Source organism: Amblyomma americanum, chromosome 1, assembly GCF_052857255.1.
Source record: "Amblyomma americanum isolate KBUSLIRL-KWMA chromosome 1, ASM5285725v1, whole genome shotgun sequence".
Classification (NCBI taxonomy): domain Eukaryota; kingdom Metazoa; phylum Arthropoda; class Arachnida; order Ixodida; family Ixodidae; genus Amblyomma; species Amblyomma americanum.
The window spans coordinates 2,317,742-2,340,548 of NC_135497.1; the positions used below are offsets into that span (position 1 = coordinate 2,317,742).

At 46.5% G+C, this 22,807-nt stretch overlaps 1 protein-coding gene across 7 annotated transcripts in view; it reads left to right on the forward strand.

Moving 5' to 3' along the window:
- Positions 1-22,807, forward strand: part of LOC144108642 (protein SERAC1-like) — a 92,943-nt gene that overhangs the window by 69,075 nt on the left and 1,061 nt on the right. For 6 of the 7 annotated variants that reach the window (XM_077641847.1, XM_077641855.1, XM_077641833.1 and 3 more), the window contains exons 11-12: positions 495-677; positions 8,322-8,465. In XM_077641847.1, the coding sequence (XP_077497973.1) occupies positions 495-677; positions 8,322-8,465 (327 nt within the window). Of the gene's footprint in view, positions 1-494; positions 678-8,321; positions 8,466-21,848; positions 22,155-22,807 lie in introns of those variants that run through there. The other variant, XM_077641837.1, reaches the window with a different exon arrangement.

The following is a 22,807-nucleotide window of genomic DNA, read 5'->3' on the forward strand; positions in this document are numbered from 1 at the left end:
TGGAAACCGAAGCATCTTTACTAAAACCCTTTGGTCCGCGTTGCTGTTTTCCTTTTCTACATGAATATGTGGGGGTTGGCAGTCTGCTCTGGAGGTGCAGTGTTTGCTTTCAACAACAACAAAAAAAATCTCGAGAAATTGTCATGTCGGATCTCGGATGAGTGGTGCAGCGTCACGAGTGTGGTCGATTCATGTAGAAACATCAGTGACTTATTTGCCGGCATGAGCCATTCTTTTGAGTGACACCTGAAATTTGTGTTGGCGGTTTTTTTCTGTGGTTGAAAAAGCATGCATCCTCATGCCCTTAAGCGAGAGATGGCATGCTAATGTGCGTGTAATCACCCAAGTGTTGTTAACTGATTAGGCCCTGCCCTGCCTTAATCTGCTGGCTTTAGCTAACTGGTAGAGTGGTGTGCCGTGTTCCCAGACCTGTAAAGTGTGGAGGATTGTGGCTGTGCTTTGGTGCAGTACCTTGCTGCCTTTGTTTCTCTCAGGCCTCCTGGTGAAACAGATGTTGGCAGTTGCCAGCGAGTCTCCTCAGTACGAAGCCATGGTACGGAACACCGCTGGAGTGGTGTTCTATGCGGTGCCCCATCGTGGGGCTGATCTGGGTGACTTCAGTGCCAGTTTCAAGCTGCTCCTCCTGCCATCTGTGGAAGTGCAGGAGCTTGGAAAAGGTACGCTTTCACAGGGCTACTTGGGAAGTGGTGCGTGAATCATCTGGCCCGCACACTATCTTGTGTTTCTCCAGCAAAGCATTCAGATTGCCCCATTAGTTTGTTGCTTGATTAGTTTTTAATTGCATCTGCTTGCAAAGTCACTTTAAAACCCGAAACCAGAACCAAACTTGTATTGTTGCCCGGAACCGGAACCTAACTGAAGCCATATTTTTTTCGGCATCTTGGAACTGAATCCAAACCGAGACGATTCAAAGGAACTGTTCTGAACCAGTTTGCAACTCTGTTCAGTCCCACTTATTTTGCAACCCGGCATACTTTTTTTTTTAAACAAAATGAGAGGTGTTTGCATGTAGATTTACCCACTGAAAGCTGTCTGCACTATACAGTGCGAAAATGCGCCAAGTCTATGCGACAGCAAAATTGAAAGATGGCCATTGCCGAAGAAGCAACTCAGTTGGCACTTCTGTAATGTGCTTTCAGCAATTCTAAAGCATTGAACGTCAGATTGATGTTTGACAATACCAGTTGTTGGGCGAGTTGGTGCTGACGATGATCCATAACAGCGCGACAGACAGGACAAAGAAGAGGAGACACAACACACAGCGCTGTGTGTTGTGTCTCCTCTTCTTTGTCCCGTCTGTCGTGCTGTTATGGATCATCATCAGGATCATAGATTGATGTTGTTCATTAGTCTCCCTCTTTTACATGTTGGCATATTGTTTTAATGAAATTCTTAGCACTGCTTTAGCTCATAAAACACTGAGTGAGAATAGCTTTGCTTTCTTTGTGTCATGTACCATATATATGTAAAACATAGGTGCAACGACCTCACCACATTGTGCAACAGTTACCTTCAGAGGCATTCGTTGTCTTAGACAGCAGGTACTAAATAAAAACCCTCGCTGTGGCTCAGTGGTGCAATAAAAAAAAAAAAGGTTCAGTTGGCTGCGCCACTCAGCTGCTGATCCCAAGGTCGCGGGTTCGATCCCAGCCGCAGGGGCCGCATTTCGATTGCGGCACAATTTAAAAAAAAACACGCATATGCTGTGCGATGTCAACGCACATTGAAAAACCTCTGCTAGTCTTTGTTAATCTGGAATCCTCCACTACAGCGTCCATGATAGCACCCATGTTGCTTCGACATGTTGAACCCCAGATATTACTACTATTACTAAAAAATAAGGGATGTATAAATTTGTGCAGTTTTTTTTTTTTTTTTGAAGACCCGAACATTCTTTGTTACACGCAACGCAAATATGGAAGGGCGGCCTTGTTTCAGCGATAGAGATACTTGAGAGAGAAAAATTGAATGGCGATTGCACAGAGGGGTATTGCAGAAATGCATGCGCTCGCTGGCATGCAATAATGATTATGCACAGAGGGATGCTACTGAAATTTAATGTAATTGCGGTAAAATGATTCTGTGTTATGCCGATGCGCTGAAATTGTTCTGCTTACAAGAAAAGTAGATGCGAATTGATATCGGGCGGCATCAGCACGCTGTTCTTGGACTGCTGAATCTTGAATTCTCTGCTGGGTGGCTTATATCTGCATCTTGCTGTCGTACTTCAGCTTCTTGGTGTCCGAGATGAAAGGCTTATGCTTGTTGGTATTGTTCTTTCATAGAACGCTTGGGTGGCAGCATACGTGGAGTATTCACAGCAATCTGCCTTGCCTACATCAGCTTTCAGGTGAATGGTAGGGGGTAGGGGGGTGAAGGCTGGTGAAGATGCATTTTTACCAGTGAGTGCCCCGATGTGGGGGTGCCCACTGGAGTGTGCAACAATGTTGGAGGCTGCACATTTGCACGTACGCATGCACACACGCACCATGGCTTTTTTGGGAAAAGGAGGCTGTACTGCTAATGCAGTAAAAAAAAAAAAAACTGCCACATTCTAACCCAAAGTGGGATTCGTACCAGTGGCGGCGCAACAGAAAAGCATCGTTTACTGATGCCTTAGGCTACTCAGCCATCTCCGAAGCTTCTTTGTATTGTTGTTGCATGGAACATCAAGACCCTTCCTAGACTTCCTCATGCCTTATTACTTGACTGCATCGAATTCAGTCATCTCAGCATATGGCCTCACGTCACCCACCATCACGGAATAATTACTTCGCCAGCAAATCACAATTCCGGTAGGCATCAAGGAAGGGCAACCAGTCAGGAAGTCGAACTTGATCAGCACATTCCTCCCGTGCTAAAATGCACTGCCTTGTGAACAGTGACCTCGTTGAACACGACGGTTCTGCATGTGTATCCAGTATGTGGGTTTTCCACACGCTAAACAGTCCTATTAACACAAAAAGTTTGTGCGAAATTTCGGAGTATTTCGTCATAGGCAGAAATCTTAGTGTAAGGAGTGATCTGAACGTTTTATTAAGAGTCTGCAGAAGTATGTCACACAGCATCAGGACAAAACAGAGCATTTCGTTATTCAATAGTATCTCGTTGCTCACTCAGATAGCTATTCACAGACCATGGCAAACGTCCTCTTGGTGCGAAGGCACGCCCTACGCGTAAGGGCCAAGTGTAAAAAAGGTTTCTGATGCAGATTGAATCTACATCCGCTGAACCTGCTTTAACACTCTGGTGTCAAGAAAGGCTATAGGTAAGGCTATAGAGAGGCCGTACAGGTACTCTAAGGAAAAGCGAAGAGTGGGAAAACTGAATGTATGAGAACAAAATTCTCTCACGACCATGTCCAGAACAGAGAGATGAGCACTTTGCCACCTGTTGAACACAGCTGCCAGGAAGGGGTTGTCTGTGGTTTTGAAAAATGAAAACCCTGAAACAAGTTGGTGGACAAAAGCTGCATCTCCAGACTCTATCAAGGGAGCAACAAATTGTCGACGCACAGGCTTCCTTTGCTAACGCCCCAGAAAAATCACAAAAATTATATGTAGCGCAGGTACCTTCTTGCACAATAAAGCACTTGCAACGATGTTGCAACGAAGCTGTTGCAAATTTGTGTCCATGCAGAAACCAAGTGCTCCCAACCCATCCAAGCCTCCTTTTTGTATCATATTCTTTTTATCACAACAGAAGAGTGCAGCGTTGTCAGCATAGGCCAGAGTCTTAATTTTACAATGGTGGAGCAATTGCTGGCAGAATCAGCTAAGCTAACTCCACGTATAGCTTGGAGCAACCTCAACCTCACCTCTTTCTCTTAATTTTACAGTGTACTTGGGAGGAGCAACGATTAGCTGCATTTATGAAGATACTAAGATATAGGGGCTCGAGATATATAACCTGAGTTGCAAAGGCGATGTTGAACAGGTGATTTAAACAAAATGTTCGGTAAGCTCTTAGCTTCTAGGGAGAGCCAGTGTTCCTACGAAGCTTTGTTGGTTGGGGGATGGGTGGTTGGAGAGGTCTGGTATATTCTTATACCATGTGGTCTTGGAGAGTCAGGAGGGGGTTGACCGCCAGGTTGTTTATGGGGAGACGGAAAGGTGTCTGTCTGTATATAGCTGCCATTTATTTTTCATTCCTTTTGGTTGCCTCAACATACTCGTTGTATATAGATGCCAGTATAGGACAGCTTCCTTTCTCAGTAGTGTGCGGTAACATAGAGGACGCATGCAGTGGTCCTGACAGCACCCGTATAAGTACTCTGCGTAGAAGAAATTCCCGACTGCCACGAACTTCAGGGGCGATATATTGTGATGAGGTCTTCGAAACTGCTGAAGCTGGAGGGTTTTGTAGACGCAAAATCTGCGAGCTTTTCACTTTGTGTACCGCATCAGATGGATTCTAGCATATGCACAGCATATTTACAATTTTGAGTTCATATGATTTTGCAGTTCTTGCCGTAAATTGCTCTTTTTGCCACGGATAGTAAATTAATGTGGGTAAAGTGAAAACATCTCGCAATATACACATTTTGCATTTTTTTAACCTGCATACCAATGTCACAGAGTGGAGTAAACAGCATAACAGAGCTGATTAAAACCCATCTACGCTTAAAATTTTTTGTCCTGAACTCTTTTGAACCGGTTCGATCGAGTCTGAACTGGTTCAAACCGGAACAGAATGTTGCTCCGGAGCAGAACCCGGAACTGACCCCAAAAATTTGTTCGACACCCAGGAGAGGACTCATTTTTCAATGTTGTTGATAGACTCCATGCAGCTGGGACCGAAACCTTCTACTGACACGCAATACGACAAACGATGCTGAGCGCACAGAGCATGTCAAAGCACATGGGCACAAGATATCACACGCCCTTGTCACAATTCGCATCAGTGGTGTCCTGGTTATCTGCGATGTTGGCAATGATATCGTCGTCCGCAAGCTCTCTTGCAGTCTAAGTGTCGTTGTCCGCAAAGAAAAGGTCTCCCCATCACAAATTGCACCAAGAAATCTGGATAGCTGATTCCACAAATCATCAAGACCCGCGGCGGCTTCATCATGCTCGCTCGACAACAAAGTTGCTCAGTCTTCTCCAGGAAAGCGGAGACCAGAATGTTGAAAGCAGTTTTGTATAGTGTCGTTTTTTACATCATTTCACGGCCTACCCAACATAGACAGGGCGCCTAAGAGGTCGATGTTTAGGTCTCTTCCAGTCCTCAGATTTTGCAAGAGCCATTCAGTCTAGACGTTTCCAACAACAATCCTTCACCACACGGATTATTCCCTGGCCTAATGGTTTAAGCACTGTCATTGTGTTCAGCAGCAGGAAGCAAAGTTCATTGTTGCTGAAACTAGCACTGCAGCGGTGGGCACAGCCATTGTCTTTGATGAGGCAGACATTGCGATGTTGGCCCTCCAGGTCGTCGTTCCAAGATTTGAGCCTCTTGGCGTAAAGTTCACAAGTCATCCATGTTCTCTGATAGTACCTGTAGGCCACCAGAACCAAAAGCGCGTTGGGCAAGCATTGCAGAGACTACTTGCTTTTTCCACCATTTCTCTACTCCGCTGTAGCCCGGGCCTCAGCTCAGCCTTGTTCTTCACAATGGTGCTCAGCGTGCTTCTCGGATTCTTGTACGCTACGGCGACTTGGTGTTTCTTCTCGCCTTGTTCAGCTCACTTGATAATTTCCAATTTCATGGAAAAGGGGAGGTTCTGCTGTTTCACATTTGCCATTCTGTGCACACAGAGACAACGAAAACCATGCGAAATGCACCGTACATGCGAACTGTGTGACTACGTGGGCACAACTGGCACAACGTGCTAAAACCCCTTTTCTGGTTGGCTGGGCATGCCTGCGTCATTGAAAATCTGCATCATCATTGGTCTGCACTCACTACGGAGCACCATAGCACCAATAGCCCCTGCAGGCCCATGTGGAAAAGGCAACCTCTGGGGATGTGCTGAGGGAAAGCCAGCTTCTTGAGTCAACCGGAGTGTCGGAGAACAGTCACGGCTGCAGAGGCCATCACAGTGCAAGGGCTTGTGGCCGTCTGATCTCCAGCCCCTCCCTAAAATCTCTCAGAAATCAAGTTGTTACCTGCCTATCTTGTCCAAAGTTCGATAGGGCCTGCAGGGAAGCTAACTCCTGTAGATATGTTAAGGGAAGGCAGCTTCTTGAGTTGCCTGATGTTGCCCAAAGTTCAATCTATGGAATGTGACGATTTTTGTCGATATAGCTGTACATTTGTATACAGGCACGTTGTAGTTTTGTGGTGCTCAGAAATTATTCGATATAACGGATAATTGAGTTGGATATAATCGGGTTTGACTGTAGTAAGTATCATCCATGGAAGACCTTACCTTAGAAGAGGGGAGGCTTCCTTTTACCTTAAAGGGATTTGCAACTCTGGTGATGCATACTAGCCACATGGCGTGGCCTCTAAACTTTTGACAAAGGCTGTACATATTCGTATTTCAGATTAAAATAGAGGTCAGAAAGACAGTCTGAAAGCTCAATTCTGAGACCTAACAATCACTGCCATAAACAACCATTGCTGCTGCTGTGGAAGGTGCAATCTTGGATTCAGACGGATTCTATCGGATTGATTGGCTTGAATATTTAGGCTTGGTGATTTCTGGACTTTTTATTGTTGTCACTCGAGTTGATGGCATGCTGTTCGTTCCTGTAGAGGTGATTTACAAAGGAGACTCGAAATCATGGGCGTGCAACTGCACCGATAACGGGTACACCCCTGGTCACAGGGCTGGACTGGAGGTGTGCGTGCATACTCCCCACCGGACGTGCTTTGGAGCATGGGGGGAGGTAGTCATAAGCGATAGCTGCTTCTTTCCCCATCTGTCTTTGCGATTGTTGGGGGCGAGTGCACTTCCATGTAGCATATTCTGGTGACAAAAGGTGCAGTGCAGAGGTGACGGCTCAGTTAGCAACTAGTTTGCTCATGCAATGCATAAAGCTGTAGTGTATACCCGATTGTTGATGGCTCCCGTGTCTTCATTACCTTTAAATTGAGTCTCAACTCTGAGACCGCCCCAGCGCACCTGCTGCTACTGAATCCAGTCTTTTTGAGGGTTCACCCAACAACAGTTTCCTTTTGAAGTCTTCCCACCCGAGGATCGTCACCTCTACATGACAGTGCTATTATTGCTTGCAGGCACTACTTAGAAAATACGTGATTTTTCAGGTTGATTTTTCTCACCAAAGTGATTTTATTTAAGTTGACAGCTTTTGCAGACCATTTCCTGGGTCCTGCTGAGTGGGAAAAATCGGTGATAGTAACAATAATTTCAGATACTGTAGCCAGTGAGATTGTTTGCTAAATAAAAGTGCACAGCAGGATACAACTGCAAGGGATAAAACGACGCAGAGCAAGCTGAAAAACATGGAATGCCACCAGTGGCAGCTGCAGTTGTCAAGGTGGGAAGGGGCCATAGAGCAGTGTGGCAGTCCTGGGATCCCTGTTGTGCACATCTTGGGAGCCTTAGTTGTTGCCACTGTTTGATTTTAGCCCTGCTAGGGCTTGAGTCCCCTAGGTGGGAGCCAGGCTGCCTCTTTTGTCAGCGTGCAATCCTTGCTGAAAGAGGCTTATCACTGAACTCGTATTCCATTTCTACAAAGTCATTACCCATACAACATGCCTGCTGGAATGGAAGTCTTGCCGCAGTTTTTTGGTGCAAATGGAGGCCCTCAAAACCACGTCATCAAAAAATATTTTTGCATTAGTATGGTACTGCTATCCTCGGGAGGAAATCAATATAGCCAATTTGCAGGCTACAACAATTCCAACCAGATGGCACACCATTTTTCCTTGAGAAACAGCACGCTTTGTTGGGCTATGCCCGACCGGAAAGGGTTAATGCCACTTATCACCAGCTCACCATTGCATTCTTTACAGTGGGGTGGCAAATTTCTAGCCATTTCTCAAGCTCCCATCATTAATACAGCGGCCTGTGTTCAAAGCAATCATGCGATGTGTCAGGTGCCCGAGTTGAGTGTTATAAATGATGCCTCTTTTCTGTCAAGTAAACAATTGATAGTGTGCACATGTGTCTTGGTTGCTCCGCTTGCATCATGCACCAACTCGCAACATGGGGGGGGGGGGGGGGCTTGACTAAATTTATTTCTGCTGTCCATTTGGCCTGACGTTGTATTTCTGTGGTGAGCTTACACTGTCATCCTGCCACAGTGTGGACTGAGTGAAATGCATTTATCAGAATATCATGCACATGCTTTGTTGAAGCATTTACTGCACTTGTTTCTCCTGTTTCACAGATGCACCGCACCTTCTAGAGGTTCATGAGAAATTTGAAAAGCTAGTAAAAATGTTCAACATCCCATGCATCAGCTTTGGAGAAAGTGCGAAAACCATCCTGGGATTTCGGATGAGCAAAGTGTTGGTGCCTGTGGAATCTGCCGGTATGTTCCCGTTTCTCTTGTAATTTACTGTGCATACTAAATGCTCCTCTTGCCCCCTACTCGTGTAGGAATGCCCAAAAAGCTGTTTCTGTAGTGGAGGGCTGCAGGTAAAGAGGAGACAGTGGTTCTAAAATGAAAATATTTATTATTAGAGATATGTGTATTTCTTCCTTCTATTTTCAAAAATAATTAGTTCCTATATTATGGGAAAATAACTGAAGCCTAATTAGGTAATTTCTTATGGGTCGTGCAGACACTTTTGCTCAGTATTTTTGGCTCTGGTTGAAACGGAACTGTAGCCAAAGACCTGCCATGCAGAGCTCTGCTGTTTATATTGTTTTCGAGGTACATCATCATATAAAAATGTTCAATTATGTCGAAGCACCATAATTATGAAACACCGCATCGGTGGTCTAGTGGTCTGGGCATCCGCCGAGTGCCTACCGATGGAGTACAAGCTGGTCTGGTGCTCAGCTTATTTAGGGAGAAATGCTTGTGGGTCTTGACCCTACCTCGAGAAGACGAAAAACAACTTGTGCCATGGCGTCATAAAAACTCATCATCATCATCTTAATTATGAAATATAATTAGATGACATTATTGTTCACAAAATTTTATAAGTTCGATTTAGCCATAAAAAAAAAAGATAGCATAGCTTTCATAGTTTAGTTCTTTCTGATTTCAATGGTATAAGGTTATCTGAAATGGCGCCATAAAAACATCACGAAAACTTCCGCAAGGCTAGTCATGTTGGCAAAAAACACCAAGTTGAGAAAACCGCATTTGAAATGCGCATGCCAGCCATTTGGAGGTTGTCATGGAGGCTGCAGAAAATGGTGGAATGTGGGCGTTTCAAGAGGATTTTGCAATAGTAAGTAATACCAGGATATAGGGAAAAGCGCCAGCTTATGAACAAGATGACAAGCCATTGGGGATGCGGTTTCAGGAAGCAATGGCTGCGAAGTTCTGCCACATTTTGCTCCGAAATTGCCATTTCAGTGCTTCGCAGGTGTCGACTATATCAATTTTTTGGTAGTTGAAGGTTGAATCAGACCTTGGAACTTAATCAATGGTTCGACGAAAATTCGTCTGGTCAGGCATTGGATTAAAGAAAAAGGAATGCGGTCACTGACCAAGTCAAGAAGTTCAAGATGTTTCGGAACCCCGTACGGGTTCCTTGATCACTGAGCGGGACAAGAAATCGTCGCGACTTATATACGCAACACTATGTAGCTAGGTACTTTAGAATATATTGAACCTGAATATGCCATTTTTGAAAACAAAAGCTGTCATATCTTTTCCACCATTTTAAGACCTGTGTCTCCCCTTAATTTCAACCACCCGGAGTTATAGGTGCATCCTAATGTCCAATGCACGGGCATGTTTGCTTTTGTAAAATGCCTCCCGAAATATCCTGGTCTTGCTGGCTGTTAATGAAAGGGCTGCAACACATTTTGGACAAAAGCAGTGTCAGTAGACTGTTGGCTGATGCAAATTCTTGCACAGTGTACGGACATTTTGTTGGTTTTCCATCGACTGGGTATAAAAATTGTGCTAGTGGCTCATTTCACATGCAGTGCATTCCGTTGGAGTAGCAGGAAAGGTTGCTTGCTGCTTGCCATTCTGTAGCTAGCATGCAAAGATAGCACACTCAACATGAATGAATAAGTGGTGTGCACGGGGGATCCTCGCCACAACCCCTCTTGCTGCTCCACGCTGTGTGTGTCAAAAGGGGCTGGCCTATCTCTTTTGACGCTGTCACCATTCGTTCTGCATGAATGTCATCTTTCACAGACATGGAGGTGTAAGTAAAAGGTCTCTCTTAGAGGCGCCTCTTTTTTTTTTTTCAATTCCTGCTTCTGCCATACAAATCACCAAACACTGTCCCGAACCCATATACGTAGGCTGGTGTGGGACACAAAAACAAGACATGTTGGCAAAGACACCTCTTGTGTGGAATAATGAAGAGTATCACCATCACATCACATCGCTTCAGTACCTTAAAGGCCCCCGATTAGGGGATATTATATAAGGGTACAGATAGAATCTAATTTTAGGTACAAGGATGTTATTCGTTAAATATGGCAGCTATACAATTCGAAAATGAGGAAGGACAGGTGGTTGCAGTGACGACATGTGGAAGGCCGTTCCAGTCTTTGGCTGAGCGAGGAAAGAATGATGCAGCAAACATCGTGGTATGAGTCGGTGGACGGGCAACTTGCAGGGGATGACCAACGCAGAGTGAAATGCTTGCTGGAGGGCTAATGTAGGGTGGAATACGAAGTGAACTGTAAAAAAAAAAAAACTTATGGAAATAAGCACATACTGGCGATACGACGACGACTAGCAAGGTTTGTTAGCCTCAACTCTGCTTTTAAAGATGATATGCTGATATCGCATGAATAACATGAATGAATGAATCTAGTGGCTCGGTGAATGTTAGTGTAAAAAAGTGACAGATGATCATTTTTGGACCATACATTATTGCGGAGGGGAATTGGTGGCTGCTATGATTTACGTTTCGAGCACTTTCTCAGCGGTGTGATCAAAGATGTATGTTTTACCATTAGAAACTAGCCTGTTGTGACGGAGCTTGTAGGAGATGGGGTTAGCTTTCACAAAATCAATGAGGCGTTTACGGCCGAGTCTGGTATTAGGGGAGAAATCTTCACTGATTGCGTAATCAGTTGATTTAAGGTTATACGCTGATGATAAAATGCATTCTTTGTCCTTGAAATGCAGAAATTTAACTATGATTGGGCAATGCTTTTTTCTTTTGAACGTGCCTAGACGATGCGCTCGCTCAATATTATTGCTTTCAATGGTTATGCTCAGGTTCTCCTGGCAGGGATCAATTATTAATGTCTCAGATTCACTCCAGCTTTTGTTTTCCACATCTTTGAGCCCATAGAACACCAAATTGCTTCGGCGAGACATGTTTTCAAGGTCGTCCATTCGGGCAGTCAAAGTAGATACCCGAGCTGAGCAGTTGGCGGTAATGCTTTGTATACTGTCAATTTGAGACCTTACGTTTGAAATAAACTGGAAATCTGGCTCAATCTTCGCAAGCCTATTGTTTAGGTGCGCAAATGCTTTCTCATGCTGTTCAAGGATGGACTTGATAGAGCCTAGCTGCTCAAGGATTGCTGACTGCCCGGATTGTAAAGCTGTCAGCGCGGCAAGTATATCATTGCAATTGTCAGCAGCAGAGGAGGGGGGAGCCCTGGGATTTGTTTACACATACCCGGCCAGCAATAGTAGTTTCAACAACATGTGGGAACGCTCGTAAAACATAGCTATAGATCGCCGTGGGCCCGGCAGCACAAACAGACAGCGGTTACTGGAGCGCTTGGCGTAAAAGCTGGGATAGTTCATTACCTGCGTAACAAAGAAGCGAAGGCAGCTAGGGCGATCCATTTCTGTATTGCCGCCGAGCCCACTAAGTGCTGCGATGGTTTGGTCGGGCCTTTTGTAGCTGAATCCAGGGGAGGGCACGGTGATTGTCGCAGAAAGCGATGACGGTGGCCAAGGGCTATGAAGATAATGCAGCGGAAGCAAAGTATCCGTAGTTGTGGGCAGAGGCTCGCACTTGGCTGTCCAAGCTTGATCTTGCAGCGGTTGTTCCATGTCGGTATGGGCGTGCGCAGAGGGAAGCACAGGCAACGGGACGACTGTCGATGATGTGCAGGCGGACAGCACTCCGAGGACAGCGAGCAAACGGGGCCAGGAAAGTGGAGTGAACTGCGTAACGAAGAAGCGAAGGCAGTTAGGGCGATCCATTTCTGTAGTGCCACCGAGCCCACTCATTCTTCATATGTGTGGCTGCCAAGGTCAGCATGCTACCATCCACTAAGGCTGAATCGAGTTCCAAGTCATAGGCTCAGCGTGACGGATTTCACCATCATCACCACTATGGTCTTCGTTTCCTCATTCTTGACTTTTGACTGTGGCGCGCGTTCCGGTGGATCTTCGTCATCGTCGACATTCATCAGCCCATCCTTGGCTCCGACTTTCTGACCCACTTCGACCTGGACGTCACCATGCGGCGACATTGCCTCATCGACAGCATGACGCGCCTTTCCATCACTGGCGTGATGGCGGCCATTGCTCCCACTGGAATTCACGTCTGATTTTGCCATGCCAGTATGAAGACTTAACACCCTCACCCAAGTGCAGAGGGACTCATCGCATTGTCATGCATGGTCCGCTCGCTGTAGCTCGGAGCCGCTGCAGTGTCTCAATGGTTACGGCGCTTGGCTGCTGATCCAAAAGACACGAGTTGGATCCCGGGCAAAGCGGTTGAATTTAGATGGAGGCGAAATTCTAGAGGGCCATGTACTGTGCAATGTCAGTGTGTGTTCAAAGAACCCCAGCTGGTCGAAATTTCCAAAGACCTTCACTACGGCGTCCCTCATAGCCTGAGTCGCTTCGGGACGTTAAACCCTCATAAACCAAACCATAAACCATTGCAGGTCATCAGCGCTGCCTCATCGGTGAGCATCTGACGATTGCGAAGCGAGAGTTCGACCACATGCTTCAGTTGAGTATCATATGCCCTTCCTCCAGCACATGGGCCTCACCTCTGCATATTGTGCCCAAGAAAGGACTGGGTGAAAGGCAGCCATGTGGTCCACAGCAGTGATCCCCTTCCACACATTTAAGATTTCACCGCAGACTTAGAAGGCTGCAAGATCTTTAGTAAAATTGGACCATGTGAAAACATACCACCAAGTCCACATTGAGCCTGCTGATATCCTGAAAATGGCCATCACTACACCATTAGGACTGTTTGAGTATACGCGAATGCCTTTTGGGCTACACAGTGCTGCTCAGACTTTCCAACGATTTATCGCAGAGGTGATGCGTGGACTCCCTACTGTTTTTGCCTATATCGACGATATACTGGTCGCAAGTCCTACTTCGCAAGATCACGAGCGTCACCTCCGGGAACTGTTCCAACTCTTCAACGATTCAGCCTAGTTGTCAGTGCCCAGAAATGCGACTTTGGGTCTTCCGAGCTCAAGCTTCTAGGCGGCCACATCTCAACATTGGAAATTTGTCCTTTGTCTTTCCATGTCCAGGCCATAAAAGACTTCCCAGCACCAACAACCCTGCACAAGGTGTGCAAGTTCGTGGGCCTGGTGAATATCTGCCGGTGCGTTATTGTGCACTCTGCCAAGCTCTTGTACCTGCTGACCGACCTTCTCATCTTAAAGAGCTCGTCATCTGCAACTGCCTGGTCTCCCGAAGCACAAGCCACTTTCTCGGCTGCTAAACAAGCTGTCGCAGATGCAGTCCTCTTCATCCATCCGAGGAATGATGTGCCCACTCGCATCATGGTGGATGCTTGCAGCGCAGCTATCGGTATGGTTCTCCAGGAGCAAGTCGACTCTCTGTGGCACCCACTGGGTTTCTGCTCTCGGAAACTCTACTTGCTACGGCATTAGCTTCTCACCATCTACTACTCCACTATCCAGCTCTTCTTGCAGGGACAACAGTTTTACGTCTTGACGGATCATAAGCTCCTGGCATATGTGTTCGTTGCGAACTCTTCAAAGTACGTCGCATGAGAGCTTCGTCAGCTGGCTTATATCTCTGAGTTCACCACAGATATCCACCACATCAAAGGCACCGACAACGAGGCTGGTGACATCCTTTCTCGAATTGCCGCTATCGGCAATTCTTCACCTGCCGTAGACGGGGAATGTCTGGCTTGCGCGCAGCTTGAAGACCCTGAACTGCAAGGACTGCGTGATTATCCCTATTCCTTTCGTCTACATCTTGTGCCCCACCTATTTGTGTCCAGATTACTCTGGTGTGACATGTCAACGGCCCACCCCTGCATTCCAGATGCCTTTTGTTGTGCTATTTTCCACTCCCTTCACAACATCTGCTATCCTGTTTGAGCCACATCCGGCCGAGCATTAACACTGATGTTCTCCAGTGGACCCACTCGTGCTTGCCAGTCCGCCAAAGTGACCCACCATACAAAGGCTCTTGCACAGCCCTTCCTGCCACCTTGCTGTCGCTGTGACTACGTCCATCTCGGCTTAGTTGGGCCGCTTCCTCCGTCTCACGACTACTGGTACATCCTTATCATGAATGACTGCTTCACCTGTTGGCCCAAAGCTGTGCCCATTCTGGATATCACTGCGGAAGCAGGTGCACAGGCCTTCGTCTCAGCATGGGTTTCGTGCTTTGGCTGCCGTGACATAGTCACAGCAGACTGCGGCCAGTAGTTGAATGTGCCCTCTTCATCACCCTCAGCCGTCTGCTTGGCACCAAGCACTGCCGTACCACCGTGTACCATCCCTGTGCCAATGGAATGGTTGAGCAGCTGCATCGCCAGCTCAAAGCTGTGCTCACTACATGCCTGGACACAGAGCGCTGGGTTGACCACCTCCCTATGGTGCTTCTCGGTCTATGAGCCGTTTTGTGTAGAGACCTTGTCTGTTCCGCAGCCAAACTCTTCTTCAAAGCACCCCGACGGCTCCATCAACCCAGCCCCAGCAGTACCTCCAATGCCTACAGGTCTGCGTACAGCCCCTCTGCCAGCTCCGGCCTCGATCTTCTGACTGGTGCATTTTTGTGCATCCTGACCTTGCATCTTCGATACTAGTTTTTCTCAGGTGAGACGCTGTAAAGTCGCCTCTTTGCATCAGCCTATAATGGCCCGCACTGTGTACTCCACAAGACGACCAAGCCTGTGACCATATTCCTTAATGAACATAAAGAGGTTGTTACGCTGGACTGCCTCAAAGCGGCGTACCTCGAGACTCCTTCCAAGGAGCTCCCCACGGATGATCACTGGTGTGTCTGCCGATCTGTCTACCTCCAAGGCTGCCACGTCTCTGCCTCTTCGGTGTGTCCATTTTTCCGTGGGGGGCCTATAGCGCCCACATACGCCACACTGCAGAAGCATCGAGACCAGCGCTCACAGCCAGTCCCTTGGCTGTGACGAAAGTAAAGATTAAGTATAGCACAGGCAGTTCGGTTCCAAACGCCTGCTCCCTTTTCCTGGCGCTCTGCTGCGACCCTGTCATTCCAGACACTTTTTTCGAGGGGAATTTTATAAGCAACCCTGCATGGCATATACGGCCCCTGCTGCCATTTTTCTTCTGGCTCACATGGCATACAGTGGTACAACTCTTGTTTACCACAGTAAAAAGGACTCTGTATCTCTTCTATAAATAAGATTAATTTTGCTCTGTCGCAAGCTGTCTGGAATTTGCTTATTTGTTATGACTGTTCCCAATACTTTTAACGTTTCCTTTCTTCTTGGACCAAGTTCATTAATCAGCTTGATTGGAATTTTGTCTATCCATGCGGGTGTGCATTTAGGAATATTTACTTCCGCCTTTTTCCACTTCCTGTGCTGCTCCCTCATTCGGGGAGATTACCCTATCGTAATGGTATTTCACAGCGTTGTCTCCTCTAAGCATTTCCCCTCGGCATCTTGAATCCCTTCCTACTTTCTTTGATTGTTTTTACCCAGAACTCTCTTGGTGGGCCTTTAGTTGCACCATGAACTTGAGACATCCAGCGATTAGTGGACTGCTTATTCTACCCTGGACAGGAATCTGTACTTCCAGCTTCTTTTGTTGATAAGGTTCCCGTTTTTGGTCTATTTCCGCTTGAGATAACTGTCTTCTTTGCTCCTCTGTTTTCTCTTAAAGCCACCCGTTGTTGTTCAATAGCCTCTTTAATTTCCTTATTCCACCAGCTTCGTGGCTTCCTCTTTCCATTCCAGTGGTTTGCCACGTGTTTCATTTTTGTACCGATTATAATCCCACTTATCCATGGGGGACAGCTAGGGAACAGCAGTTTATAATTAGTGGTGAGGTGCTGGAAGTGGTAAAGGAATTAGGGCAGGTAGTGACAGCTGATCCGGATCATGAGAGGGAAATAACTAGAAGGATAAGAATTGGATGGAGCGTATATGGCAGGTTCTCTCAGATCATGGATGGCAGGTTACCAATATCCTTCAAGAGAAAAGTGTACAGCAGCTGTATCTTACCGGTACTCACCTACGGGGCAGAAACGTAGAGGGCCACGAAAAGGGTTAAGCTTAAGTTAAGGACAGCGCAGCGAGCCATGGAAAGAAAAATGATAGGTGTAATGTTAAGAGACCGGAAGCAGGCAGAGTGGGTCAGAGAACAAACGCGGGTTAATGATATCCTAGTCGAAATCAAGAGGAAGAAACTGGGCTTGGGCAGGGCATGTGATGCGAAGGCAAGATAACTGCTGGTCGTGAAGGGTAATGGAGTGGATTCCAAGAGAAGGCAAGCGTAGCAGGGGCGGCAGAAGGTTAGGTGGGCGGATGAGATTAAGAAGTTTGCAGGGATATGATGGCTACAGCTTGCAAAGGACAGGGTTGATTGGAGAGACATGGGAGAGGCCTTTGCTTTGCAGTGGGCGCAGTCAGGCTGATGATGATGGTGATTCAAGGGGTGTTCTTCAGTTGCTTTCTCAATGCCTGCTGCTATTAGCGCTACTTGTTCATTGTTTAATTTTGCGTTCCCTTTTTGTGTTTTCTGCATTTCTCTTTTGATCAGGGCTCCCATCTGGAAATTATTACGTTTATGATCACTTCCCACACTGTACTCTCCCTCTTCATCTATTTCCATTTTTGCGAGCTTGCTATAGATTCCTTTCGATTAGGAAGTAGCCAATGGTTGTCTGCCTATTCCGGAATTTCTATGTGATTTGTCCCTCACATGTAGTATTTGTGTTTACAATAACCTGGCATTAATTTCCGCTACAGTCTGTGTTTGGAAAAAACAGCGCACCTTTAGACACGGACAGAGGCAGATATAACGACACAGCGCTGACTTCAACTAGTTCTTTATTGCAGAGTGACACAGTATATATACGAAAAGTGGGCGGGAATACATGGGAAGCAGCTGCTACGTTTGCACGCCATTGAGACACTTAACTAGATCCGTGTTCTCTTGCTTGCATTTGTCCTGTCCCTGAATAGACTACTCCTAGCCATGTCCTATTACCGGCAATTGTACCCGATACCCAGACATGTTCTTTGCAAGTTGACTTTATTCTTTGCCAGTTTGTTCCTTGATGTATCAGCATACCTACTCCACCTCCCTTCCTCTCTGTTTTTGTTCTATTGCACCCTTTCTAGACATGGCCATTAATAAATATAAATAGTGGATCTTCTAGATCCCTAAGATGTGTCTCACATAGAGTATACACATCTATTTCATCGTCCTTTAATTGCTATTGTATTTCTAACCATTTTGCTCTCTTTCTAACCCCTTGCATGTTTGCATGTTTTTGTAACTGATCCTGGTGCTAAGTTTCGTATTTTCTTCCTGGACCTCCTAGTGGCATTTTGTTGGACTCCACTTCCATTATTACGCTTTCTTCTTCGCCGCCGCAGTGGCTCACTGGTTATGGTGCTTGGCTGCTGACCCAAAAGACGTGGGTTGAATCCCGGCTGCAGCGGTCCCTTTTTGATGGAGGCGAAATGCTATAGAAGCCTGTGTACTGTGTGATGTCAGTGCACGCTAAAGAACCCCAGGTGGTCAAAATTATCCGCAGCCCTCCACTACGACGTCCCTCATAGCCCGAGTCGCTTGTGGACAAACCCAATGATACCAAAACCATACCAAGCTTTCTTCTTCGTTTCCACCTATCCCTATGCCCGGAGTCCCCGTGGAACCCCTAAAAAAAGCTACAGCACGGCTCGCCGCGCACCAGCCGATCTCTGTTCTTACCCTTCCACTAAAATGGATGCCATCTCGTCCAAACCCTCTGCCAGCATCTGCTCTAAGCACTTCCCCATTTATTTCTGCCACTTCGAAGCCTTTCTCCAGGCTCAACTGCATTTCTTGATTAACAGTCACAGCATCCTTGTCAACCTCTCACTTTGGTGCTAGCACCACCCATACTGTGCTATTTGTGCACACTTGTGCAGAGTCACCATTGAGGACATCATTCAGTCCCGCCACTACCACTATCAGATTACAACCTGCCACATTCTTCGACAGTTTGCTTTATGCCTCTGGGAAAATCCCAGCTGACACTCGCCTATCTGCCTTCACCATTATAGCTCCTGCACATCTCCTGTTCCGAGTCACCAGCGATACGCACCTGGGTGCTCTCTTTCTTCCTCATAACTTGAGGTTTCTGCTTGCTGTTATCTCTGTGACCTTATTCTTTGGGTTTACCTTGTTCCCTTCCTCTGCATCAGCTCCAAACTTTTGCACTTGTGAATAGCTGTCCCTGTCCAGGCCTTCGTGACCTAATTTGTGTTCAGTGCCCACTCCAGTGCAGGCCCCATCCACATGGCTCGCGCTGAGATGTCTGCAATTGTGGTTTCCGATGGTGGTGCCAGCCATTTTTTTTTCCCCCATTTGAGCAAACTTTTCCGTAACTTTACCATTTTCTGCCTTTTCTACTTCTCTCTTTCTAGGGCAACCACAAGTGATTCTTGTGTGGTGCTTTCTTCAACCTTGTCCAGACGTGCGCTTAATACACATCTGCACATGAAATCCGTGCCTTCCACCTCCTCTACCAATTAAAACTGTTTCCTCTAGGTTCATGAACCCCTCAGAGCCCCTACATCTAGCCTTCTTTTGCTTGACCATCTATTGTCACTTAATTGATTATTCCTACCACAAAAATGGTAAGAATGCGCATAAGCTCAAACTGCGTGCAAACACATGTTAAGATAACTTCTGTTTACTGCAAAAACTGACCACCTGGAAAGGGAATAACTAACTTTTGTTCACAATTTTTTTTTTGTTTTAGATCAAACGACACTTGACACACCAATAAGCACTGAAAAACTTTGTTGCCGGTTCGAATAACCTGGCTGCTAGAAAAATAAACTAAATTCTGCTCCCTAGTCTGAACCTAACCTGAGAATACACCTAACTATTAAAATACTAAAGGAAAGAACATCTATTTGACGCTGCCACATCATTCCCACTGTTGTCAGTCTATCTGGTCCCAGCTGCCACATGCAATCCTAAGAGTGCCGAATCTTGCGTCGGCATTTCACGGCTGTCAAGTCTCAACGGCTAAATGGATGGATGGGACGGATGGACGGTGGGGCTGAACCCTTTGAATTGGGCGGCGGCCACGAAAGTATCAAGTGTTCAGCTGTTTCCTCCTCTCCACACGCACCACATAACACGTCTATATCTTGGTGCTTGACTTGGTATGTCTTATACCCCTCTCACACGGAAATTTTGAAGGCCCTTGAATCGATAGTCTATCGACTCAAAGGCAATTGAGTGCCACTACATGGCCGGTTCTGATGGCCATCAAGTCATCGAAGCAGCGTGGACTCCATTTTTAGACTTCGAGGGCCTTTGAGTGTTGCCCACGGTTGCTAGCGTTGCTTTGAGTGGCGCCAGGGCGCTTTGTGCAAGATGCATTCACAACAGAAAAGCACGAACAAACAGCATTTTCCTAAACTTTATGGCTTATGGGGGTTTAACGTCCCAAAGCGACTTGGGCTATGAGGGATACCATAGTGGAGGGATCTGGATAATATTGACCACCTGGGGTTTTTTAACGTGCACTGACATCGCACACTACACGGGTCCCTATAGCATTTTGCCTCCATTGAAATGCAGCCGGTATCGAACCCGTGTCTTTCGGGTCAGCAGCTGAGCGGCACAACCATTATGCCACTGCGGCAGCTACGGTTAAGCTCTGATCGAGGTTAAGCTGATCAGATCTGTTCGCGCCGCAGATGAAGACGATGACATGGCTTTCTTGTTGCACATGTGCTCTTTGGAGTAATACAGTACAGAAGTTTATATCCCTCAAATTCCTTTGCCGTGGATCCTTTGTTGTTGGCAGTGACAGACGGGAACACTACTTCACTCCCATTTTCAGTCATAAGTTCGCTCACATCGTAGACATTGCCGGACTCAAAAGAGCTTAATGCCTTTATTCAAGTTTCCACCTCAAAAAAAAAACTTGAGGCCATTGACCGGCCGAAACCCCGCCGTGTTTACAAACATATGCTAGCGAATGCCGGAGGCTGTGGGGGATATCGTCTGCACCTCCGTCTGTTACGGTGTATGGTTTGCTTTCGTTTGCTCGATTCGCCTGCACTCACTGCACCAGTTCTGTGAAGTTCTGCGGCGGTGCCGCAAGCGTGCAGCACTAGTTCTGGCAGTTCAAGTGTAGCTTGGCACTGGCTGCTTCCGAAATGAATGGTCGAGTGCAGGCCTGGTTGTCTGCTAGCCTTGACATTGCAAGCAAATTGCAGCCAGCTGGGTGCTGGCCACCTCAACGGCTGCCAACATCCCGTACCACACAAACTTTCAAACGGTACATTTCAGTGAAGCGTTGCCGTGAACCAGCCTTGATGCAACCTCGTGGCAGCTGCCATGAAAAACACATGTTCTGCTGAACACAACTGAAGCCTGTTTTACGCATGCGCGAGAAGCTGTACCTGACTCAGTGCAAATCAGCTGTTATTGTTAATATTATAGTGATTATTAAATCTAGTGTGTGCTCTTGGTAACGCCAAGTCACCGTCATTCTCGTAATATGGCTGTTTAAGGAAGTACGCCACTTGCACTTCAGGTGTCAGCATGCATAAACAGCATCAAAATCCTAACCAAAACATAATTCATAATGTAATCTTCATGGTGGTGCACCATCAGACACTCGAAAACGAGCTTGTCCGCCCACTACAATTTGCATCGCCCATCCATACAGAACTGTGCTGCATGCTTCATCTTTTGCAATTATAGCCATAATTCTAGTGTCACTAACATTGTTATTGCTGTCACTTGGGTCTTTAAAATCACGTCTTAACAGTTGCACTCCTTTGCTTATTTCATAAGACGGTCTTCAGTCTTCACGGTCACACACTGCCTTTGTCACAGCCATGTTGTACATCACATTGTCTCCACAATCATAACAGCTTTACGCGTATTTTTGGTTATACTAAAGCGTTCATCATGGCTGCCCTGCCATGTGCCATAAGCCACTGAAACCGCATTCCTGACGGTGTTACTAATACCAGAAATCCTGCCACTTTTTTTTAGATATAATCACCATACTACCTAATGTCATGGTTTTATGTATATGCTTTTACTGATAATCACTTTTACTGCTGTATAATATGAACAAAATTGTAATCTTGTTGATTTCATTTCAATATCATGTTCCATTTTCATGTTGCCACATTTTGAAACTTGTATAACTCTTTTTTAAATTTAAGTGTATTCTGCTCAGTATCTCTTGCTAACTGTTGTGTAACGTTCGTCTTCAATCGTTTTGAAGTGAAAAGCTTCACTACGCGGGTCAGGCACGAGCTTCGCGTTAGCCGAACTGGTGAGTTATGTGCATGTGCGAAAACGAGTGACGTCACACGCCCAAGACTCACCGTTACAGCGCAGGTGGTCGCTCCTCGCCGCTGCCGCAGCCGTCGCCGACTCCGTCACCTGACCTTTCGGTGCAGCCGCGCGCTACTGCACATGTGCGTCATGTGCATGCGCAAGGAGGCTATATTATGCGCTTGCCAGAGAATAGACGTGCGCACTCGACATGGAAGGGAAGGAGAGTGCGGCTGCTGCTAGACTACGCAGAAAAGCCGAGCAACTAAATTCGTCCGATCCAGAAGTACTCGCTTGGGAGTTTGGTGCACAACAGCGAAAAATTGATAAAGCCAAAGCTAAACGTGCAGCTGGAACGCCTGAACAACGGGAAATACGCCTTGCTAAACGACACCGGAAAGATGCCGAAAAGCGTGTCTTGGCCGCATCTTCAGCCAGCAGCAGCCAAGCGAGTGAGGAAGAGGAAACGAGAGTCAGAAGAGCAAAATCCCAAGACTCGCCGTTACAACGACCACGTGGTACGACTTAGTGAAAGTGCGAGTGCGACTAGGGTGTTTACGATAGTAAACACGACGTCAAACTAAGCATAACTGAAGCTTTTCGCTTGTATATCCAGGCTTAACCAGAGCTAAGCCACTGCCTAATTTTTTTGCTCTTTTGTTTTCAAACTTCATGCATAATGTCCCTCTCACACAATGCTCCCATGTAAAAGGAGCCTGTGAGTAACATGATAAAAAAAAGAGCTCATAGGACAGGCGTGCATTCAGATTACCGTTGTAATTTTCTGAAACGTATGGCCAAACCAGGCAGTTGTTTTTCTCGTACCTTGTTGTGTCCGGCACTGGCATTTCTGTCTAGATTATGCCCCCCATCCTGAACCCGTTTCATTTCTAAACAGAGTGATGCGATGCGCTCACCTAGCACTGCCCCGATTAGGCCTTCTCATCTGTGAACGGCGATTCATTTGCACTGTTGCTTGGCATGGAGAATTTGATGCTAGCCTTGCTGTTCTGTTGT